The sequence below is a fragment of the Phalangium opilio genome, unplaced genomic scaffold, assembly GCF_054372755.1.
Source record: "Phalangium opilio isolate 3A_F unplaced genomic scaffold, DU_Popi_V2 ptg000209l_1, whole genome shotgun sequence".
Lineage (NCBI taxonomy): Eukaryota > Metazoa > Arthropoda > Arachnida > Opiliones > Phalangiidae > Phalangium > Phalangium opilio.
The window spans coordinates 16,987,906-17,012,829 of record NW_028324217.1 but is presented as its reverse complement, the minus strand read 5'-3'; the positions used below and the strand labels follow the sequence as shown (position 1 = coordinate 17,012,829).

General features: G+C 39.1%; 2 protein-coding genes across 4 annotated transcripts; both read left to right on the top strand.

Moving 5' to 3' along the window:
• The first annotated feature begins 1,038 nt into the window (after nucleotides 1-1,038).
• LOC149620925 (uncharacterized) lies at nucleotides 1,039-3,406 on the top strand. The gene is made up of 5 exons (XM_089854266.1): nucleotides 1,039-1,883; nucleotides 1,954-2,016; nucleotides 2,447-2,578; nucleotides 2,662-2,850; nucleotides 3,214-3,406. Exons 2-5 carry the CDS (start codon nucleotides 1,957-1,959, stop codon nucleotides 3,262-3,264), a joined length of 432 nt encoding a protein of 143 aa, XP_089710392.1. The 5' UTR covers nucleotides 1,039-1,883; nucleotides 1,954-1,956; the 3' UTR covers nucleotides 3,265-3,406.
• A 3,284-nt stretch (nucleotides 3,407-6,690) lies between these two features.
• Nucleotides 6,691-24,402, top strand: LOC149620924 (uncharacterized). Of its 3 annotated transcripts, none has more exons than XM_089855132.1 (8): nucleotides 6,691-6,948; nucleotides 7,018-7,099; nucleotides 12,432-12,513; nucleotides 12,573-12,635; nucleotides 12,984-13,115; nucleotides 13,205-13,365; nucleotides 13,428-13,471; nucleotides 22,796-24,402. In XM_089855132.1, exons 2-8 carry the CDS (start codon nucleotides 7,053-7,055, stop codon nucleotides 23,902-23,904), a joined length of 1,638 nt encoding a protein of 545 aa, XP_089711258.1. In that variant the 5' UTR covers nucleotides 6,691-6,948; nucleotides 7,018-7,052; the 3' UTR covers nucleotides 23,905-24,402. The 3 variants fall into 3 exon arrangements, with proteins under 3 accessions (XP_089711258.1, XP_089711259.1, XP_089711257.1); XM_089855133.1 differs by having other exon boundaries at nucleotides 6,691-6,951; XM_089855131.1 differs by having other exon boundaries at nucleotides 6,691-7,099.
• Nucleotides 24,403-24,924: the final 522 nt, after the last annotated feature.

Sequence of the window (24,924 nt, the reverse complement as noted above, 5' to 3'; positions counted from 1 at the left end):
AGGGGAGTTCCAAACCCCGCTTCTGGTTACTTCCTAGGCTAATTTAATGGACTTCTGTTACTAGTAACAAGAAAACCATTGAGGCTTAGTTTAGCCTTTTATGATTGATTGGTCTAATCAGATCGTTGACGGGTTGAAAGAGGGCAAGTAGGATGGATTCATTGAAATATTGTGTTGTTACGGTAAGAAATAAAAATGTTTCGGAAATTTGAAGAATACCTCAAGAGGTTTACTGGAACTGCCCTGGAAAAACCTTATCTAAGCAGACCTAATCTGGGGATTCTGGGCTAACGTAACCAAACATAACACGAAACAGGTTTCAGTTCTTTGCTCCATCTATGTTAGAAAGGGCCAATGGGCGAGAGAATCAAGAAAATATTTGCTTTGTGCATACTTTATTGTACAAAAAGGGAAACTTTACAAGCCAATTAAATTTTTTTGGAGAATATTTCTAAATCTTGAGTTGATTAGGGGTTAATTCTAACAACCAAATACATGAAATCTACGATTCTCGTCAAATTAAAAGGCTCATTCCTATAGAGTAATGTCAGTTCTACGTACGCAAACGTCATACCCTTCTATCTCTTAGCTCAGTGTCATCCCTCCTACCAGGCGCGTACAGTACCCCCCTCTTACAAAAGCGCGCCTAGAGGGAGGGATACACAGTATACTCCCCTCTCTACCGACACTGCTCTATTTTAGAGGCCGTTTTCCTTAGTGGGTAATTTTTTAGTAGGATAGTAGTAAAAATAGTAGTATTCCCCCTATGCGGGAAAGCAAAACCTGTGATGGAGAAAATGGTATGAATGGTTCCGACTAATTGTATAAACAGTAAAGAATAGGGAACTTCTATAAAATTATGATAAGGAAACTAATAAGGTTTTAACAAGAAGTGAATTATGATCACGGGAAAAGAGGAGTAACATGAACATTCAAATTGTAATACATGGATTTAGTTAAACAATAGTACCGTATTTTCCGACTTGACAGGCCTTTACAGATTAAATGAAAGCGCGGCTCCGTGGCTACACAGTGGCTAAGCTTGCTGAAGGCTAGTTAAGCCAAAGGCAGGAGCCAATGGGAACTAGTGCATTAGGTCTGATTGGTTCCTGCCTTTGGCAAGGTAAAATTCGTGTGCAGAAGATTAGCCAGAATGCTAGGGGTGATCATGGAGCCGCGCTTTCCTTTAAACATGAGCGGGTTTTTGTTATGATCAACCGAATTAACTGCTGCCTTTTCCATAATATTGCTGTTTCACCGTCTTTCTGCCGTGAAAAGAGGCGGGTGCTTAATCTCTCGTGAATAAACAGGGAAACCAATGCATTGGCCTTTTAAGTAGGGGTCCAAAGTGGCCTGCTTGCAAGGCCAGTACAAAATGGACATGCAAAACGGAACCGGAGAATTTCACGGGCTTCTGAACTAGGCGTTTATAGTGGTCAAGTGGCTTACTTGAGAGGCCTACACTAGAGTTACCAACGAGAGTTACGAGGTTCCCACTGATAATGTCCTTACGTTCAAACGGGAATAGACCAGGTTATTTTGGTTAGGTTCTGTCAAATGGGCATCTGTAGTGGCCTATTAGCGAGGCCAGTACAAATTGAACATCTGTATCTACTGCTTAAATATTATGGCCTCCAAAACCAATTTAATATTCCATACATTTGTACAAATTGAAAACTTTCTGCCTTTTTCAGAAGTGACTTTATACGCAGTTTCACACTGCACGCGAGAACTGCCCTCGCTTGTTTTTCAAAAACTATTTCATGTTTCAAAACATATCTTCATTCAAAGTTCAATTTTAGGAAAGAAATGTGTCGTCACAAACTGTCTTTACGCAACGCCTATATGAATTTGGTCGATTTTATAGGGATATTCAAAGACGGGTAAATGAGAAAATATTGTTCTACCGCGTGAAGTTTAAAATTACAAGAAAAAAATTGCTGTTTGTTTTAGGAAATGGATAAAGATGATTGTTTCATAAGCATAGATGATAAAATGAAGAAACTGAGGAACAAGGTAATAATTGCCAAAACGAAAACACTTCCCAAATATTATCCCTATAGAAAAAGCATTACGAAGAAATCTAACGAGAAAAACTAAACTTGGGGTGCTTTTGCCATGCTTGAGCGAAAGCAAAGTACCCAGTCTTGTCCCCTGTGAAGACTTTATTAGATTCAAAATAACATTGTCTACAGCCACTCCATGACTGATGAACATTGACTTTGTTAAATGGCCAGAAAATTAAAATCCCACTCTCTTTGGCTAAAGGTTTACAGGATTAATCATTAAGGTCCCTTGTTTTAAGCGTCATTAAAAATTAACGATCATCGATGATCTTTCCCGTCAATGGTTTCTCCTCTTTCTTGCTTGACCCTTTAAAAGGCATTCTGTCTGAAGGTCCCATGGAAATCAGCTGTAGTAATGGAATCTTATTTCAATTTTTTAGTTTGACGTTTTAATTTCAAACGTGAGAAAATCGCGAATGGAAAATGAATTAACTATTAATGAACAACGAGATAAAATTGACAGGCTCAATAAGGTCAGAGAAGAATTGAAAAACAAAGTCAAAGATCTCAAGGTACGCGACATTGTTCATTTGATGAACACGCAAATATGAGGTTAGGTATTCTTAAATCATTGTTAATTGTTTCAAAAAATTAGGAGAAAAATGGAGAAATTGAAAAGTTTAACGATGTATCAGTGAAAGTTGAACCAGTTGATAATGATTCAGAGCCAAAAGTTGAACTAGTTGATAATGATTCAGAACCAGATAGCCAAGCATTATCCCTACCAGTTGCGGAACAGCAACCACCTCAATCTCAAAATGAAAGGTATTGCAAGAGGAAAAAGGTATATTTTATTGTTTTGTTTTATCACAATTTTAATTGTATAACTCGGAAGGAGTCCCTACTGAGGCCAGGAACCGCAAGCAGCCTGGTGTGTAAATTGCAGAATATAGCATTTTTAACGTTAATTTGTGGACTAGGCATGAACATTACTAAGAAAAAAGATATGAGATTCTGAGAATCTTTCACTCTTAGTCCCCACTGTGTAACGATCATTTTTTGAAAAGGGGTCGGATACTTTAGAAAACTCGTAACTCATTAAGGGGTGTGATACTAGCTCCGTCCACACCTCATAGAATCATCGCACTTTCCTTGTGTCGAATCTATAATTTCGAAATGTTACATGATTATTTCCTTATTTATGTAGGTAAACCCAAGGCAATTCATAATATTGAAGATAAAAGAGTTGTTGAACTAAGCTCTAAAATTCATATTAGAGAACGAAGCTTCAAATGCGATCAGTGTGAATTTTCCAGCACACAGAAAAGTAATTTCATCAGACATAAACGTATTCACGTTGGGGGAAAACCCTTCAAATGTAATCAGTGTGATTATGGTACCAAGAAAAAGTATGATTTGATCAAACATCAACGCCTTCACAGTAGTGAAAGACCCTTCAAATGTAATCAGTGTGATTTTGCCAGCAAGCTGAAGAGTAATTTGATCGGACATGAACTTGTTCATAGCGGTGAAAAACCCTTCAAATGTAATCAGTGTGAATATGGTAGCAAGCGAAAGTCTGATTTGATTAGACATCAACGCATTCACAGTAGTGAAAAAGTTCCTTCAAATGTGATCAGTGTGACTACTTCAGCAAGAACAAGCATCAATGGATTGCCCATCAATGCATACACAGTGGGGAAAAACTCTTCAAATGTGATCAGTGTGAATATGCTAGCATGCTCAAGAGTAATTTGATCATGCATCAACGCATTCACAGTGGTGAAAAACCCTTCAAATGTGATCGGTGTGACTATAAAAGTACGCAGAAGGGTCATTTGATCATACATCAACGCATTCACAGTGGTGAAAAACCATTCAGATGTGATCAGTGTGACTATAGATGCAGGCAGACGAGTTCTTTGCTCAGACATGAACGCATTCACAGTGGTGAAAAACCATTCAAATGTGATCAGTGTGACTATGGTAGCAAGAACAAGAGTGATTTGAAAAACCATCAACGCAATCACAGTGTTGAAAAACCTTTCAAATGCAATCAGTGTGGTTACTCTTTCACACGGAATAGTGATTTGTTCAGACATCAACGCATTCACAGTGGGGGGAAAACCCTTCAAATGTGATCAGTGTGACTATACTGGTAGAGATAAGAGCAAATTGATCGCACATCTACGTAATCCCATTGGTAAAAAACCCATAAAATGTGATCAGTGTGACTATAAATGTAGGCAGAGTAGTAATTTGATCGTACATCAGTGCATTCACCTTAGGGAGGAAACCTTTCAATTGTGATCAATGTGACTCTACCAGCACACGTTAGTCAAATTTGATCACACATCAGGGCGTTGATAATGGTGAAATACCATTCAAGTTTTTTCATTGTGAAGATGTATCATCACACCAACGTTGAAAGCACATGGGCGAATAGAATGGATTTGAAGGACTGGTAAAGAGTAGAATCGAGGAATGTTTTTATTGTAAGACCTATTTGTATAATGAAAAATTTCCAATGTTGTAAAATTCGAAAAAAAAATGAGAATTCGCTATTGAATGAAACGATGTTGTTTTGACAAATTGCTAATACCTTTTCCGTTACACGAACTATTTCGGGCAACACTTGTTTATGGTGTGAAAAAAATTGCGCCCGACATTGATTATAACCCGAAACATTTGTTAGCTTTTCATTTCAGATAGATTACATAACTGTAATTAGACATAACTGTCTCATTGCCTATGAAATCTATATTTATTTTGATTTTTAAATTCATTAAAAACTATCACGGAGCAGCAATGATACCATTGTCCAATCTTCATTACAAGTAAATTCTCCTAATTCTGAAATAAAGTACATTGATTTCTTGATGTTCTGTTTTTATTGTTTTATTGTAAATGGATTTTTACGAAGATTAAAATTTATAAAATCTGCTTAAATGATATCAGTTTTCAGATGGTAATTTCAATTGAAAAAAGTTACCTAACCTTTGGGGGGGCAACATGATACATAATTACATACAAAAAAATGAAAACGTTTATGCAAAATTACGGTTTTATTTATTTATTACAAGCACATGCTCACCAAAATTTATTTGTAATTCAAATAATATTTCTGAAAACAGTTGCGGATCCCCTGTTGTATGATTCTTAAAAAGCCACTTGTTCCTGAAAAATTAGATACAATGCAGCTTAAAGCCTGACAATAGCTTAAAAACTATGGAGCTGGGGTTATTGTCGTGATATACTACTAGTAGAAAGTTGTTGAGTCAATTTTACATATTTCATTCGTCAAACTGAACTATCGATGGAAATAATGTACAGTACAAACTGAACTATCGATGGAAATATTGTACAGTATGAACATTTCATAGTTTACGAGATATCTACGCTGAAATACCTATTTTCTTCCAGTGTGAAATTGAAAATGATTCTAGTTAATTTCAGAATTTCATTTAGATCGCGAGTTTAACGTTAAAAAACTTTCTGTGCTCATTTTTTTCCGAGAGCCCGACAAGGAATTGAGCGAAGTTTTTTTAAAACGATTGCTAAGATTGCTTAAAGACTTCAACGAAACAAGCTGTTGGCGCCGAGCACAGATCGAGTGAGCTCTCTGCTAGTGGTTCAATGGAAATAGTTTAAATAAATTAATTAGCTAATTTTTTAAAAGATATCACCAAAAGGGGAACGAGATTTAGATATAACCCATTATGTCTTGAAGATATAGCATTTAGTTTTGGAATACCACATGTTGTTCACTTTTACTACATTTTATATCTAATTTAATTTATAATGTTTAATTTTGGAGTTTGAAGGTAAAATATTGATATTTTAATAAATTATCCATTATATATTTCTACTTTTGCAATTAAAGCGCTTAAAAATAATAATTTGTTATTTAAGTCTGAATTTAGTTTTGACAATTTTCCTGTCACGAGTAGAGCAAGATTTTGGTCCACGATAGTCTACAATCTACATCACGCTGACCACGACGACCGCCTTATTTCTACGTTATTAATCACGTAGTCTTGATCTACAGTTCTACACACAGTTTTCAAGGTCTGCTACGTTCTGGCTAATTGACGCCTTTATGAGACCTACCTCATGCGATTGATTGAGCCGTTGATAAGATAATTCATTATAATAACATTAAGAGTATTCATTATAAATAGTGTTGAAGGTTTAATTATAATTAATCAAAAATTCTAGTTTAAAATAATAAATTACGTAATCAAAGGGCGGGAAAAGCTGACTGGGTTTGGTATTGAAATAATTTGTATTTCATTTTGCCAGTTTGTTCAATGGTCTGAAATTATTTTTACGTCGCGAGTCCGGCAGAATTTCAGTTCTTTTTTCCGAGCAAGTTTGCGTCGTTGAGTGTGTGATCGAGTGGGCTATGGTTTTTGAAAACTGCTATCGCATATTTCTCGATGACGGTGATTGATACTTGAAAGGCCGTCAATTTGCCAGAACGCAAAAGCAATTTGCAAAACCACCGTGGCCAAACTAGCCCAGAAAAACCGATCGGAAATTTTTGCCGGACTCGCTCTAAGGCTGAGAATTAAGAAATAAGGATTTTTAAAGTGGACATTTTTCCAGGGCCACCACCTTATTTCTCACATTCTCAGCCTGTTGAGTCTAGAGATTAGTCAGATTCAGATAAGTATTGCATTATCTTCGCCAACATTATTAATACTGTTGGCAAAGGTTTTATCTAAATTCCACTCCAATAATAAAAATAATACCGCCTCCAAGCCCGAGACTGGGAAACTTAGCTGTCTGCTAGTCATTCTTATCTTATTATGACACGAAAAGCGGTCAACATCAACAAACAAAGTAGACGGAAGCCTTTAAATGCTAAAATTAGTAATGCTTAGTACTAGAAATACTATTAATAAAAGAAGAAACTCTTTCTCCAATAAGAACAAAACAAGTAGTAAATGCAAAACCATTCAGTTAGACGATATAGAGCTTGACTTATAGCCTTGAATGATTGGTTTAGTCTGATTCTTTGGCGTGTAAAAGAGGACAAGTAGGATGGATTCGTTGAAAGATTGTGTTGTTCCGATGAAAGCTTTAAGCTGGTAACCCTTACCCAAAAATAGACCTCCAATTATTGCCTAAAATTAGTCCAATATAGACCTGCTAATTATTTATGTTTCACGTTGACCGTTTACGTAAAAATTACGTGACTTACACTTGATTGTCATTTGTGATAAGAGTCATATTATCACTCGTTATAAACCTGTGTGACACCTGATCACTCATTTTTCACTAGACATACGTGACACATAATCACCCGTTATTGGCCCAAGAGACAGCCAACATGAGTGAAAAAACATCACCCATATTTGACCCAAAACACCCGACATAAGTGACACATTATCACCCATTATTGACCCAAAAGACACCCGACATACGTGACACATTATCACCCGTTAACGACCCTAGATGACAGATAATTAATCACCCGTTATTGACCCTAGATGACAGATAATTAATCACCCGTTATTGACCCAAAACCCACCCGACTCGAGGTGCCAAATAATCACCCGTTATTGACCCAAAGGCCACCCGACTCGAGGTGACAAATAATCACCCGTTATTGACTCAAAAGACACCCGACATGAGTGACAAATAATCACCCGTTATTGACCCAAAAGCCACTCGACATGAGTGACAAATAATCACCCGTTATTGGCCCAAAAGCCACTCGACTCGAGGTGACAAATAATCACCCGTTATTGAACCAAAGGCCACCCGACTCGAGGTGACAAATAATCACCCGTTATTGACCCAAAAGACACCCGACATGAGTGACAAATAATCACCCGTTATTGACCCAAAGGCCACCCGACTCGAGGTGACAAATAATCACCCGTTATTGACCCAAAAGCCACTCGACATGAGTGACACATTATCACCCGTTATTTACTCGAGATGACAAATAATCACCCGTTATTGACCCAAAGGCCACCCGACATGAGTGACAAATTATCACCCGTTATTGACCCAAAAGACACCCGACATACTTGACAAATAATCACCCGTTATTGACCCAAAAGACACCCGACATGAGTGAAAAATAATCACCCGTTATTGACCCAAAAGACACCCGACATGAGTGAAAAATAATCACCCGTTATTGACCCAAAAGACACCCGACATGAGTGAAAAATAATCACCCGTTATTGACCCAAAAGACACCCGACATGAGTGAAAAATAATCACTCGTTATTGACCCGAAAGACACCCGACATGAGTGACACATTATCACCCGTTATTGACTCGAGATGACAAATAATCACCCGTTATTGACCCAAAAGCCACCCGACATGAGTGACAAATTATCACCCGTTATTGACCCAAAAGACACCCGACATACTTGACAAATAATCACCCGTTATTGACCCAAAAGGCACCCGACATACTTGACAAATAATCACCCGTTATTGACCCAAAAGACACCCGACATGAGTGAAAAATAATCACCCGTTATTGACCCAAAAGACACCCGACATGAGTGAAAAATAATCACCCGTTATTGACCCAAAAGACACCCGACATGAGTGAAAAATAATCACCCGTTATTGACCCAAAAGACACCCGACATGAGTGAAAAATAATCACCCGTTATTGACCCAAAAGACACCCGACATGAGTGAAAAATAATCACCCGTTATTGACCCAAAAGACACCCGACATGCGTGAAAAATAATCACTCGTTATTGACCCAAAAGACACCCGACATGAGTGACACATTATCACCCGTTATTGACTCGAGATGACAAATAATCACCTGTTATTGACCCGAAAGACACCCGACATGCGTGAAAAATAATCACTCGTTTTTGACCCAAAAGACACCCGACATGAGTGACACATTATCACCCGTTATTGACCCGAGATGACAAATAATCACCCGTTATTGACCCGAGATGACAAACAATCACCCGTTATTGACCCGAGATGACAAATAATCACCCGTTATTGACCCGAGATGACAAATAATCACCCGTTATTGACCCGAGATGACAAATAATCACCCGTTATTGACCCGAGATGACAAATAATCACCCGTTATTGACCCGAGATGACAAATAATCACCCGTTATTGACCCGAGATGACAAATAATCACCCGTTATTGACCCGAGATGACAAATAATCACCCGTTATTGACCCGAGATGACAAATAATCACCCGTTATTGACCCGAGATGACAAATAATCACCCGTTATTGACCCGAGATGACAAATAATCACCCGTTATTGACCTGAGATGACAAACAATCACCCGTTATTGACCCGAGATGACAAATAATCACCCGTTATTGACCTGAGATGACAAATAATCACCCGTTATTGACCCAAAAGCCACCCGAGATGAGTGACAAATAATCACTCGCCATGGACCCGAAAGACACCCGACATGAATGACAAATAATCGCCCGTTATTGACCCGACGTACGTGACAAATTATCTCTTGCAACAGACCTGGGATACACCTGATAAAAGTGACAAATTGTGGCTTGCGATAGACCTGAGATACACCTTAAATAGTTGATATTATATCACTAGTTTATCTGAAATACACCTAATATAAGTGACACACGAAGGTTCTCCCCCATTCGGCTGTACCCAAAATTCAAATGTCCCATTCAAACAAAACCCCGCATGTTGGGTGGTTTTCGAAAAATATGGACGGTGTCAAGTGGCTGCACTAAACGATAATTGAACATTGCTTCGATATCCACGATTGATTAAAAAATCCGAGGATGCATGATCGATTCATTCAATTACGAGATAAAGGCTTAGCTATCACTATGGGAAATGTAAAATAAGGCATACTACGAAATTGGTCATCTGTTATTATGCTTAAATGATAATTAAAACGAAAAAAATATATTTATTTCTCAGCTAACAAACTTAATGAAAAAGACTTCTGATCTTATCTTTCATTTTTATTCAAAATCTTTAATATAATACGAATTAAAGGAAGCACTATCATACCAAGATAGGGCAGAATAAATGACACAAATGATATCACCTGTTATTGATCTGAGATAAACCTGAGATAAATGATAATGTATCACTCGCTATTGATCTAAGCAGAAGTTACTTCTGATCTAAGTGATATCACTCGTTAGTGATCTGAGATACACCCGACATAAATGAAAATTTGTCACTCGTTAGTGATCTGATATACACTAGACATAAATGATAATTTGTCACCCATTATTTATCTGAGATGCACTAGACATAAATGATAATGTATCACACGTTAGTGATCCGAGATACACAAGACATAAATGACACTTTGTCACTCGCTACTGATCTGTGATACACCTGTCAAAACTGATGTTTCACTCCTTATTGATCTGAGATATATCTGACATAAGAGATAATTTATCACTCGCTATTCAACTGAGTAACACCAAAGGTTACACCAAACATAAATGTTAAAACATTAATTCGTTTAAGTGTGTGACATATATGAGTTACTGAATTTCGGGTGAATATCGAATCCCCAATATTCACTATGGTTTATATATGTTGGTGATTCTTGGATGAATCGCGGACCTCACATTAATTATTGAATGTTTCTGACGAGCGCAGTTGGTATATCTCTGGTGAAAATTGAATGTGTAATATTCACCAACCTCAGTACATAAATGGTAATTTATCAGTCGCTATTGATCTGAAATACACCTGGCATGAATGATAATTTGTCACCCATTATTGATCTGAGATACACCTGGCATGAATGATAATTTGTCACCCATTATTGATCTGAGATACACCTGACATTTGTCACCCATTATTGATCTGAGATAAACCTGGCATGAATGATAATTTGTCACCCATTATTTATCTGAGATACACTTGGCATAAATGATAATTTGTCACCCATTATTTATCTGAGATGCAATTGACATAAATGAAAATGTATCACTTTCTATTAATATGAGATACAAGTGATAATTAATCACTCTTTGTTGATCTGAGATACACCAGACATAAATGATAAACCTTTAATTCACGTATATGCAGTTGGTGAATTTCGGGTGAATATCGAATCTTCAATATTCGCTACGTTTTATATAAGTTACTGTTGGTGGTTCTTGGATGAATGGCGGACTGTACATTAATTCACGAATGTTTGTGATGTGCGGGGCTGGTGTAATTCGGGTGAATATTGAATGTCCAATATCCAACAAGGTGTACTTAAACCCAGTGAAGTGTTACTTGTTCTCAGATATTCATCCGACATGCGCTCACTGAGTTCTTAACAAACAGAATCGACAGAGCGCCGAAGTGATTTTTGGATGTTATTCACCTGATATTGCTATCAGGAACCCTCATTTCATAAAGGCTTTGCCTTGAACGTGACCGATATCCATGGGTATATATAAGTGATGCGAGTGTCACCCATGAATCACCTTGAGTATGAAAAGCCATCTAACGTGACACTTTAAAGAGCTGGTATTCACTAATGAAATACTTCTCAAACACAAGTGATAATCATTGACACGTTGTGTCACGTAATATTCACTTGTACTTGGTAACAATCACGTGAAATTCATGTAATATCTACCTATTTATCATGCAATATTTTAGTAAGGGAAGTAATAAAAATATTTCGAACTTGAAGAATGCCTCAAGAGGTTTAATGTAACTGGCCTGGCAAAACCTTATCTAAGCTGACCTAATCCGGGCTAACATGAAACAGGTTTCAGTTCTTTGATCCATCTATCTTAGAATGGCCAAATGGGTCAGAGAAATGAAAATCGTTAAGTTAATTAGAAATCACGAACTCTTCAAAAAACACGTCACGATGTACATTCCCTCACTAATCACGTCATGATGTACATTCCCTCACTAATCACGTCATGATGTACATTCCCTCACTAATCACGTCATGATGTACATTCCCTCACTAATCACGTCGTGATGTACATTCCCTCACTAATCACGTCGTGATGTACATTCCCTCACTAATCACGTCGTGATGTACATTCCCTCACTAATCACGTCGTGATGTACATTCCCTCACTAATCACGTCGTGATGTACATTCCCTCATTAATCACGTCGTGATGTACATTCCCTCACTAATCACGTCGTGATGTACATTCCCTCATTAATCACAGTTCAACGACATTTTATGAGTGTTAAATATAAAAAATATTTTATTAAAATTTAATATTAGACACTAATCAGGAGATCTGATTAGTTTTAACATGTATTAATTCAGTCGGAATTTGTAACAATGCTCTCCCACTAATCAAACCTTTCGGCCTTGGGCCTGTTTGTCTGGCGGCACTGTGAACTCTTTTTAGTTTAAAATATCAACATTTTTCTCCATTCCTTAGCTTGTTTTTCAAAAAATGTTTCATGTTTCAATGTTTAATTTTAGGAAAGAAATGTGTCGCCATAAACTGTCTTTACGCAAAGCCTATATGAATTTGGTCGATTCTCAAAGAGTTGTTCTCGGAGAGGTATTTGAGCAAATATTGTTCTACCGCGTGAAATTAATAAAAACTGCTGTTTGTTTTAGGAAATGGATGAGAATGATTGTTGCTTAAGCAAAGATGATAAAATGAAGAAACTGAGGAACAAGGTACTATTTGACAAAACGAGAAAACTTCGGAAATAGTGTTCCCATAGAAAAAACATTACGAGGAAATCTAACATAAAACATGCTTGAGCGAAAGCGCCTAGTTTTCCTGTCCCCTATGAAGTCTTTATGAGATTCAAAATAACATTGTCTACCGCCATTAAATGGCTGATGAACATTGAACTTTTGTAAATGTCCTGCCAACGAAAAATTTCACTCTCATTCGCTAGAAGTTTGAAAATGAGGATTATAAATGTTCTTTAAAGGACATTGGTTTCCCCTCTCTCTTGTTTGTCCTGAAAGTCACATGGAAATCAGCTTTTGTAATGGAATCTTAATTCAATTTTTTAGTTTGAAGTTTTAATTTCAAACGTGAGAAAAGAGAGGATGGAAAATGAATTAACTATTAATGAGCAAGGAGATAAAATTGACAGGCTCAATAAGGTCAGAGAAGAATTGAAAAACAAAGTCCAAGATCTTAAGGTACGCGACATTGTTCATTTGATGAAAACGAAAGATGAGATTAGATTTTAGGAATATTCATTAATCATTGTTAATTGTTTAAAAATTAGGAGAAAAATGAAACTGTTCAAAAGGCTAACGATGTATCAGTGAAAGTTGAACCAGTTGATTATGATTCAGAGCCAAAAGTTGAACCAGTTGATAATGATTCAGAACCAGATAGCCAAGCATTATCCCTTCCAGTTGCGGAACAACAACCTCAAAATGAAAGGTTTGCAAGTGAAAAAAAGGTGTATTTTATTGTTTTATTTTATCATGATTTTAATTGTATAGCTCGGAAGGAGTCCCTACTGAGGACGACAACCACAACCAGCCTGGTGTGTAAATTTTTATTTACGTAGAAATATTGTAAGACTCCCCAAGTCAGTTGCTGGGTGCACAATTCTTTGAACCCCCCACGGATAAGCTTGCAACGGTCTACCCCGGGGAAAATTAAACTGGCCGATCGTAAAAAAGGGGTTTCCGTTACAGGACGTTAGGTAGCCCTAATTTAATTAAGGGGGACCTCGTGACAACGTTAAGTCTTAAAAACGGGGATTTTATGATAGGCCTAATTAATTAACTTCCTCCCGTTGAAATTCAATAAAAGAAATTATTCATACCTTCTGCTCATGTTGAATTCGAAAAAAGAAGATTTTAATGACTTTTTAAATTTACATAAAGAAAAACTTCGCGAAAGTTTCCCTTAGGATGACGACGTCGCGAGAACAAAACTATCGCGGTGCGAGACAGGGCTTCCGGCGAAGTGAAGTGAAGAAGAAACGAAGAGGAGAGAGAGAGAGCCGTGGGTCTTACACGCGCTTATATAGGAGAAATAAAAGGGGGGGTAGAGAGAAGGAAGAAGGAGGTGACGTAGACGACAAAAGGAGCGGACATAATCCGAGGACTCTATCCGTCCCTCTTGTCGTCTGCAGCGGTTTCTGGACGAAAACCGCTGCAAACGCCCCCTCGAAAAAAAGAATTTTGAAAATAGGCGCGAAATTAAACATAATACAGATTTTACAAATTGAGAAAATAGTAGCAAAATACTCCGTTATGCGGATAGCTAACAATAAGATTTTCATTATTTTGTTCACGTGAGGTGTTTCAATTCTGAAAAGAAAATAAATAGAACATAATTAAAGAGGTCCATTGGGATCGGAGGTACACGGATCGCAATGTTCTTTTGATTTCTCTTCTGTGGCTAAACTGCCGTTAACACTGTTCTCCTTGGGTGGGCTAGTCTAATTCTTTCCCAAGGAGGTTTGGCGATAGGTACTCGTTTGAAAGTAAAATCTTCCGGTTCTATATCTACGATTCCCTTCTCTCGTAAATATTGGGATATTTCGTTTGGAGAGCGTAACATGCGGCTCTTTGGCCCTGGTGGGTAGTAGTACACGTCCATATTCACTTTTCCGGGTTGGACAGTGTGGCGATAGCATAACTCGCGAACCCAGCCCTTTTTAAACGGTTTCTCATAATTTGTTGCCCGATAATCGTGAATGGTGGGAGCTATGAGAGGTTGAGTGTCATCTTCGCTAGCTGAGGATTCTGAATGTTCTATAATTGGAATTATCGAAGGTGGAGGTTCTCCTTCCGCACTTGTCGATAGGGTATGCAATTTTGGCGTCTTTTTTCTTGGTCTTGCCGAAGAACTTCCTGTTGTCGGAACTCTGACTCGTTTTCTCCTTTTTTCTCTATCGGCGACTCGGTCTGTTTCATCTGATGATGAACTTAGTTGATCTGGTTGTTGGGCTTGCGGCCGTCTTTCTCTTCTTTGAATAGGTGGATTTTGAATAATTAAGGGTTCTTTTGTAGTGGTATTACTAGATGACTTTCTTAATTGTTTCTTCTTTCGTCCTATGGAAGAAGATGTGGTAGTTGGGTGACTTCTCTTTCGGAGATCGGGGATCTCAGGTTCGTCACTGGAAAGACTGCTACTTATTGATTTTCTTACTGGTCGTCTTTTAGGTCCAGGAGCGGCGGATGAGGTAGTCGGATGACCTCGTTTTTCCGGTTCCGGTTCGGACATTCTATCGTCATCAGTAGAAGTGCTTAGTTTTCGCAACGTTTTTCTTCTAGGTCTGATTCCTTCTGTTGTCGTTGTTGTGGGGTGATCTCTTTTCGGTCTTTCGACTATCGGAATTGAAGGGGGATTCACTTGAATTGTCGCTGGAGGAGTTAGAGGTCCTTGAGGCAATGGCTCGGTTTCTGGATGCGTCTCTCCTTGATTGACAATGTTGTCCTGTAATTCCACTTCCGGCTGGATTTCTTCTGGTTGACGTATTTCTGGTTCTTGAGTTTTCTTTTTCGGTATTCTGTCAACAAATCGGAATGGGCCTATCATTTCTTCTACTTCCTCAAAAGACTCTGAGGAAGGTTGAGGTCTCTCTTCTAGTACTTCTGGGGGTGGTGTTCTTTCTGGAGTCGGAGCTCTTGACCTCGGTGGAGGAATAATTTCTTTTGGCTGAGTAGCTTCATCTTCCGGGATATTCTCCTCTAGGGGAACTTCTGAAGTTTGGTAAAGTTTGAGTTGAGCTATGTTTATGGGACCTGTTTTCTGTCCAGAGATCATGTCTTCGAGGATGTACACAAGGGGACTCCTTTTTTCCACGATCTTGAAAGGTCCAGTCCATTTCGGGCATAGTTTTCCCATCCTTCCAATATTTGCGTTAGATAGGGGATGAGTTAACTTCCATACTATCATTCCAACGTCAAATTCGAGATCTTCTCTTCTTAAGTCGTAGTATTTTTTCTGTTTGGCTTGAGCCAATTTCGAGAAGTCCTTAGTCAACTTCCATTGGTCCTTTAAGATCTTCAAAGTCTCGGATCTGTCTTCAAATTCCTCTAATGGCATTCCAATGTCAATGTCCCATGGGAGTCTTGGTTCTCTTCCCATGTTGAGGTAAAATGGAGATCTCCTTGTCGTTTCATGTGGAGCTGAATTTATCGCGAAGGCGAGAGCGTTCAAAGTTTCGTCCCACGTTCGGTGATTGTTTTCCACGTAGATTGAAATTGTTTCTCCAAGAACGCGATTAACTCTCTCTGTGATGTTTGACTGTGGATGATAGGGAGAAGTGTGGATGGGTCCAATGTTGAATAACTTGCAGGTATCGTGCCACAGAGAAGAAACGAACTGAGTTCCTCTATCGCTTAGGATCTGTTTTGGTGCTCCCCATCGGCAAACAAAGTTTTTCAGAGCTAGGGCGCAAGCATCCGCTGTTATTCTTTTCAGAGGTACTAATTCGACGAACTTGGTCATGTAGTCTGTGAACACGAGTAGGAATTTGTATCCTCTTCGGCTAACGGGAAATGGCCCCATGATGTCTACTCCTATCTTGTCGAAGGGTCCAGTCGGGACTGTGGATATCATAAGCCCGGGAGTTTTCCTGTTGCTTATCTTGTATTGCTGACATAGGACGCATTCTCTGACGTACTGTCTTACGTCCTTGTCCAGATCGGGCCACCAATATCTATGTCCAACTTTTTCCTTTGTCTTGTAGTTTCCTCGGTGCGCGGAAAGTGGATGGTCGTGAAGAAGTCTCATAGTTTCTCTTCGGAGTGATTTTGGTAGATAGATTCTTGCTGGACGAGTTCCAGATGCTTTTCTGTATATCAAGTTATTGACCATCTCGAAGTCTGGGTGTTCCGGAGGATTGTCCTGTCTTAATAATTCAATGAGTTCGCGTATAATGGGATCTTCTCCTTGGGCGGTAATGATGTCATCGCGGTCGAAGATGTGAAAATTTGCGTGTGGGAATGGAGGAAGAATGTACGCATGATGAGAGTGATCCGAGGGGACATTCGAGTTTTCTGATGATGTTTCTTGATTTTCCTCTTCAACGTTGGAGGCGACTGACATAGCAAACAGTCCTAGTGGGGCTCTTGAAAGGGCGTCGGCGACAATATTTTCGACTCCTTTCTTGTGTTGGACCTTGAAGTCGAAGGTTTGGAGATACATGGCCCATCTGACGAGTTTAGAGTTCGGCTCCTTGAGTCCGAATAGCCATTGTAGTGCTTTATGGTCGGTTACGACGGTGAAAGGTCTACTTTCCAGGTACGGGCGGAAATGTCCTATGGCCCAGTATATCGCGAGACATTCCTTCTCGGATGTGCTGTAATTTGCTTCGGCATTTCTTAGGTTTCTGCTGGCATAGGCGATTGGAACTTCAATTCCGTCTTGGATCTGTGATAGCATTGCTCCTAGGCCCGCGTCTGAGGCGTCCGTAGTTAGGATACTTGGCGCATCTGGCTTGTAGGCTGCTAGAGGTGGGGAACTGCAGATGGCTTCCTTGATTTTCTGGAATGCTTCCTCTTGAGCGGGACCCCATTCGAACTTGACTCCTTTCTTCTTCAGCTGGTTTAGAGGAGTGGCTATCTTCGAATAGTGTGGTATAAATCGGTGGTGCCATCCAGCCATTCCAAGGAATCGTTGAAGTTGTTTTAACGTCTTCGGCTTCGGATAGTCCTTGATGGCTTCCACTTTGGACGGATCGATGTAGATTCCGGTTTCGTTGATGACGTGTCCCAGGACTACTGCTTCTGACTGGGCAAATCTGCATTTCTTCAATTGAAGAGTGAGGCCTGCGTTTTTCAATTTGGTCATGACGTATTCCAAAGCGTTCTTCTGCTCCTTCCAAGTTTCGGATGCGATCAGGATGTCATCTAAGTATACGACTATAGAGAAATTTTCTCCATCTCGGAAGACTTCATCCATTAGACGTTGGAAAGTGCTTGGGGCATTGCAAAGTCCAAACGGGAGAACGTTGAATTCGTATTTTCCGGCGTGAGTGATGAAGGCGGTCTTTGGTGAACTTCCGGGCTCCATTTCGACTTGCCAGTAGCCTGATTTCAGATCCAACGCTGTGATGTATTTGGGTTTCCCCAACTTACTTAAGGTTTCGTCGATACGAGGAATAGGGTAGGGATCCTTGGCGGTTATAGCGTTCAGTTCCCGAACGTCGATGCAGAAGCGGTACTTCTTTTTTCCTGTTCCGGATCCGTCGTCTTGTTCCAGGATTACGACTGGTGAGGCCCATGGTGACGTGGAGGGTTTTATGATGCCATCTTTTAGCATATCGTAGATGTTTTGTTCGATGATTTTCTTCTTTTCGTCGCTAACGCGGTATGCTCTTTTATGTATAGGCTTAGCGTTACCTGTGTGTATTTCATGGACTACCAGACTGGTTCGTCCTAATTTGTCGCTGAATAGTTCAGGAAATCTGAGAAGGAGTTCCTTCAACTCTCTCTTCTGCTTGTACGAGAGAGAGGTTGAATCAACTGCTTCGTTGACGTTATTTACCATTTGAGGTGACGGGGGCAATTTGTCCTCTGACACCTCTAATAGTTTAAGTGTTAGTCCATTTATAGAGCATGTTAAAGTTCCAAAATCGATAATAGTGTTCCAATCTTCTAGGAAATCTTGGCCTAATATTGCGTCACATAGGAGTGAAGGGACAATATGAAACTCTTGACTAAAATTCCTAATGATGTCTTGTTCAAATTTTATTTCAAAGTCTAATACTGTTGATCCTTTAGTAAAAGAGTACTGTCCATTCCCCATGACTATGCATTCTGATCTTTCTGACTTAGGTTCTAGTTTATTTTCTCCCCTAAATCTTTGTATGGCCCTCCATTGGTCTAGGCTTATCATGGATACTTCAGCACCATTATCGATTCTTGTATGTAGGATTGTGTGTTCAAATTTTATTTTTATTAAATGAGGGTTCCTCTTTGGGAGTCCTCTTCTTTGAATTGTGGCCAAGTGAAGTGGCGTGGTCCCAATTCGGTCTTCTTTTTGATGGACTATTGAGTCGCGGGAGGGAAACGTCCTCTGATATTCCCCCCCGAGTTGGAGTTTCCCGGAAACTGACCTCGATTTCTTTCCATTCTGGCTGATGGACACTCAGTTGCGTAGTGACCTAAGCCACCGCAGTTGAAACAGGTTACTTGTCGTGCTCCTTGGTTGTTTACAGGAGGGTTTTGTCCTTCCGGGTTCTGGTCCTGTTGACGTCTGGGAATTGGTGGAAGGGATAGCTGTCGAGGTTCACGTTCCCTTGGTTCACTAGTTTGATTTCTCGATTCAAAGACTCGTGTTCGGCGAGGATATTCGTCTCGTTGTTGGTTTTGTTGTCTTGGTTGATTTCTTGTTTCGGGGTTGGATTGCCTCGTTTGGGGATTGGGTCTCGGGAAAGGAACTCTATAATGTTGAGCTGGGTAGCTTTGAGGGACATATTGGACGTGGAAAGGATTTTGGGATCCTTCCGGAAGAGGGAGGGTAGTGTTCCCATGAGGGATGTACCGCTCAAAATTTGTGTCCGTGTTTGAGTAATATGGTCCAATTTGCGGGATATACCCTTGGGGAGTTGTTACTGGCGTATAAACTGCTGTTGGGGGAGCTACCTGCTGTATAACTGGTTGTGAAGACATTATCGGGGGTTGGGGTATCACTTGAGATGGGGAGACTATTTGGGGTTGTATCTGATATACTGGTTGTTCTCTGATTATTATGGGGTCCTGATATGTCTTGACTTGAGGCTCAGGGGTTTGTTGAGCTTTTTCCTCGCTGGGATTTGACCTACTGCTGGTTTGACTAGATTTTGGCTTATTTAGGCCTAACGTTTGCTCGATTTTTAAACAAGCGTCATGTAAATCCGCGGTAGTGTACAGGGGGATAAACATTAGAAGCCCTTTTAATTCGTTTCTTAAATTCCGCTTTATCATTACGAGTAATTCATTATCCGGTATTGGGGGATGTAGATTTTGGTTTACCCTTGCAAAATAACCGAAAAATTCGTCTACTGACTCATTGGGTTTCTGTAGCCTATTATTTAGATCTATCCTAACCTTAGCTTCCTCATCCTCAATTTTATAATGTCGTTTCAGTCTCCCTTTAAATTCGAGCCATCCCATTCCTTGAGGGAGGGAGCGAAACCAGTATAGGGCATTTTCTCGTAAGAGGAGGGGCATAACATGCATTCTCTCGTCCTCGCTAATTTTGTGGAAAGTCGCGTATTCCTCGAACTGTCTGAGAAACTCCGGTACACTTTCGTTTTGCCTGCCGTAAAAAGCTAGTCTATCCGGGGGATCTAAACCTTTTACGCCGCCTTGGCTAGCGATGGCCATATTTGCGAAAGATTGTAAAATAGAGGCTAGAAATGCAGCCTGTTGAGCACCTCCACTACTTGTATTATTCTGTTGGGGTTGAGGATTTGACATCCCTGGGGGCTGACTATAGCCTTGACCAGGAGGGGGTTGTGAAATCCCTTGTGGGATATTAAGTGACTGTCTAGGGGGTCTCTGTGTTTGTCCTACAGATAATGGAGTATTTATATTCTGTCTAAGAGAGGCATTTGTGTATATCACCGAACTAGTATGTGGAATGGTTCCACAAGGAGGGGTATTAGGTACTGTGATTGGTATAGTTGACATAATTGGTTTATTCATTTGACTAGTTGGGGCCCAATTACTCATAAATCTCTTGGCCCTAGTATATGCGTTATCTTGAGCTACTTCTACTCTGGGTGTGGGTTGACTAGTTTGTAGGGGTTCAGGTACATTTACCAAGTCAGGGCTACTCCCTCCATACCTATTTTGAATATTATTTGTCCTATGGGGGTTGTAAACTTGGCTTGTGCGACGGAATAAGGCTAAGTTTCTAGCGCGTTTATTCGATTCGTCCTCAACTGACTTGGGAATTGTTTCCTTTTGCGAGGGATTGTCTATCCTTTCTTCTTGGTTGTATAAAAATCTACTTAAATCATAATTACTATCCCATAAGGGTTCCTCATTTTGGTTTGCCGCGTGTGCCATGCTCGTTTCAGTTAGTCGAGAGGGACGTAAGATATTACTAATCACGCGGTTTGGCTTAGCTTCCGGCCACGTGTATCCCGAATTTTCCGATTCACGGGAGGAAACCGAAGAAATATCCGAATCCTTGCGTTCGCGATATAATTTTAACTTTGGGCACGATTCGGGATGATTCATTAAAATTTTCAAAAATATTTAAATCCAAAAATCTATCTATTCGAAAAATAATTTGGGATATCACAAGATTCTATTCTAAAAATAAATAATACTAATCTAAATAAATACTATAATAATTAATTTCGATGATTGAAATCGATTTGAAAAATGTGGAAGCACGCCTTCGAATGTTCGAGAAGGAAATTCCAAGATGGCGGCTATCTAACTCAAACTAGAACTAGCCGGTTAGTACCTTGCGTTGTGGCCGCAATAACCCAGGTTCGAATCCTGGTCACGGCACCATTTGCAACGGTCTACCCCGGGGAAAATTAAACTGGCCGATCGTAAAAAAGGGGTTTCCGTTACAGGACGTTAGGTAGCCCTAATTTAATTAAGGGGGACCTCGTGACAACGTTAAGTCTTAAAAACGGGGATTTTATGATAGGCCTAATTAATTAACTTCCTCCCGTTGAAATTCAATAAAAGAAATTATTCATACCTTCTGCTCATGTTGAATTCGAAAAAAGAAGATTTTAATGACTTTTTAAATTTACATAAAGAAAAAGTTTCCCTTAGGATGACGACGTCGCGAGAACAAAACTATCGCGGTGCGAGACAGGGCTTCCGGCGAAGTGAAGTGAAGAAGAAACGAAGAGGAGAGAGAGAGAGCCGTGGGTCTTACACGCGCTTATATAGGAGAAATAAAAGGGGGGGTAGAGAGAAGGAAGAAGGAGGTGACGTAGACGACAAAAGGAGCGGACATAATCCGAGGACTCTATCCGTCCCTCTTGTCGTCTGCAGCGGTTTCTGGACGAAAACCGCTGCAAGCTAGAACTAAAGCCCCGACGAGTTTTACGCCAACTTCTAAAAGCCTTATTAGTCAGTGGTGATGGTATGAAGTTGGGCAAACACATTGTGAAACCCTTTAAGAATGTGGATTATACGTAATTATTATGTAATGAAATGCTTTGCACAATTTGATGGCTTAACATACAAGAACGAAATTCATTCGACCCATGTTGGTGAAAGTAGTGAATGTGATTTTATTTCTGAACTCTACTGCTGATGCCAATCACAAAGATCAAGACATCGGTCCAAACAGAAACTAGTTCAAATTTCCCAACAGGGTTTTGAGGATCAACTGAGCATGCTGGGAAATAACTTACGATAATCTGATTGAGCTAAGATGGCACAGAGAAAGGTTTTAAAATATTATAACGGCAAAAGCAATAAAGCCAGAGCTTGAACGCCTCAATTATTATCGTTTATGATCAGATTAGAATTTTTATATGATAAGTGAAACAAATGTAGGCTTTACTTACAGTGAAATTACGTATGTTCGATTTTGGGAAAAGATTAGGCATTACTTATTTTTGTGAAATATTTGAGTTAAATGTTGGAAAGTGTAAATTCGCCTAATTTTCAGCTTTAGTCCAAAAACTCACCCCTAGGTCCAAACGTAAGTGTGCTTGCAGAATACACAATTTTTAATGTTAATTTGTAAATTACGCGTGAATATTACTAAGAAAAAATAGATGCGATTCTGAGAATCTTTCACTCCTAGTCCCCACTGTGTGTGAAAAGTGGGCGGATACTTTAGAACTTGATACGAGCTCCGTCAAATCTCATAGAATCATCGCGCTTTCCAGATGTTACATGATTTTTTCTTTATGAAATGTATTTTTTGATTTGTGTAGGTAAATCCAAGGAAAAACATAATATTGAAGATAAAAGAGTTGTTGAACTTCGCTTCAAAATTCATAATAGAGAACAAATCTTCAAATGTGATCAGTGTGAATTTTCCAGCACACAGAAAAGTAATTTGATCAAGCACAAACTCATTCACTTTGGGGGAAAAGGAAGACCCTTCAAATGTAATCAGTGTGATTATGCCAGCAAGCTGGAGAGTAATTTGATCGCACATGAACGCATTCATAGCGGTGAATTACCCTTCAAATGTGATCAGTGTGAATATGCCTGCACACGGAAGCATTATCTTATCGCACATAAAAGCACGATGCATATTGAAACACCCTTCAAATGCGAGCATTGTGACTTTAGTAGTGTGTGGAAGCATTGTTTCATTAGACATCAACGTCTTTACCATGGTGTAAATCCCTTCAGATGTGATCAGTGTGAATTTGTAACCACAGAGAGTGGTCATTTGATCAGTCATCAGATCAATCATCAGCGCATTCGCAGTAGTGAAAAACCATTCAAATGCGATCAGTGTGACTTTGCTTGTACTCGGAAGTATGACTTGGAAATACATCAAAGCATTCACAGGGGGGAAAGACCCTTCAAATGTGATCTCTGTGACTTTGCAAGTACTCGGAAGTATGATTTGAACAAACATGAACGCATACACGGTGATGAAAAATCCTTCAAATGTGATCAGTGTGACTTTGCAAGTATTCGTAAGATTGGTTTGATCAGACATCAACGCATACACGGTGATGAAAAATCCTTCAAATGTGATCAGTGTGACTTTGCAAGTATTCGTAAGAATGGTTTGATCAGACATAAACGCATTCATGGTGATGAAACACCATTCAAATGTGAGCATTGTGAATATGCAACCACACAGAGGAGTAGTTTGAACATACATCAACGCATTCACAGTGGTGAAAACCCCTCCAAATTCGATGAGAGTGAATACGCTATCGCGTGGAAGAGCTTATTGATCAAACGTCCACGCATTCACAGTGGTGAAAAACCCTTCAAATGTGATCGGTGTGGCTATGCATGCACGCATAGGGCTCATTTGATCAATCATCAACGCATTCACAGTGGTGAAAAACCATAATAAACCATTCAAATGTGAATAGTGACCTATGTTAGCGCGTGGAAGTCCTTATTGATCACACATCAACGAATTCATGGTGGTGAAAAACTTCGTAAGTGATCATTGTGATTTTAGGTGAGCTGAAAGAGTAGTGTTATCAGACTCGTCAACGCGTTCACAGTAGACAAAAGGCTTCTTATGTGATCAGTGTGACTTTACCATCAAACCTTTAACACGTGATCGCAATAAATATTCAAAACCACTGACCATAACTAAATATTCAAAAGAATTCTAAATGAAATTTATTAAGAAACAGTAGTGGAGGATGCTAATGTATAATCTTCATTATAGGTTAATACTACTAAAATTTTAACTTTTTAATTTTTTTACTTACTCTGATTTTATTATAAGTGAATTTTAATTGTTTGAGTTTCATTTTTAGAAAGAAAGTTAGTTGTACAAGCCTTTAATATTGTAACGAGTATTAAAATTAATAAAAACCTGTTTAAATGATATCAATTTTCAGTTGGTAATTCAATTGAAGTGCCTAGCCTTTGTTAAATGTCGTATTTCAAGTAGGCTTTCGGGGTGAAGGGGAATTTAAGCGAACTGGGGATTTGGACAATTTATCTCAATGTGGCTAAAGGAATTATCTATTTTATGAAGACAACCAGGATTTATTAATTTAAACTTTATTTAAAATGCATATAGTTATAACACCGCGTCTTGGGATTGATTAAACAACAAACTAACTCAAGAAATATCTAGGCTAGAACTGAAGATTAAATTGATTCTGAGTTAGTTTTTATATACAAATGATAGTAATTTAAAAAACATCATCCGGCTGGTCTATTTTTTAACGATAACGTTTAAGTTTAAAATCTAATCTAATTTTTGCCAACATTAAATATTATTTTTAGATACAGTTCTAATCTATTTTTTAACATCCTCCCCCCCCCCGATAATATTTTGTGTTGAGAGTCGCTATCCTTTAGTTCCATTGGGTACAGGAGTTGCACCGGCCTGCGAAGAGTACCCTTT

Coding starts and splice junctions, on each gene's coding strand:
- LOC149620925 (XM_089854266.1), top strand. CDS start 1,957: ATGGATAAAGATGATTGTTTCATAAGCATAGATGATAAAATGAAGAAA. Junction 2,017..2,446: donor TGAAGAAACTGAGGAACAAG/GTAATAATTGCC, acceptor TCAATTTTTTAG/TTTGACGTTTTAATTTCAAA. Junction 2,851..3,213: donor GGTATTGCAAGAGGAAAAAG/GTATATTTTATT, acceptor TTATTTATGTAG/GTAAACCCAAGGCAATTCAT.
- LOC149620924 (XM_089855132.1), top strand. CDS start 7,053: ATGGATTCGTTGAAAGATTGTGTTGTTCCGATGAAAGCTTTAAGCTG. Junction 13,366..13,427: donor CAACAACCTCAAAATGAAAG/GTTTGCAAGTGA, acceptor TTAATTGTATAG/CTCGGAAGGAGTCCCTACTG. Junction 13,472..22,795: donor CGACAACCACAACCAGCCTG/GTGTGTAAATTT, acceptor TGATTTGTGTAG/GTAAATCCAAGGAAAAACAT.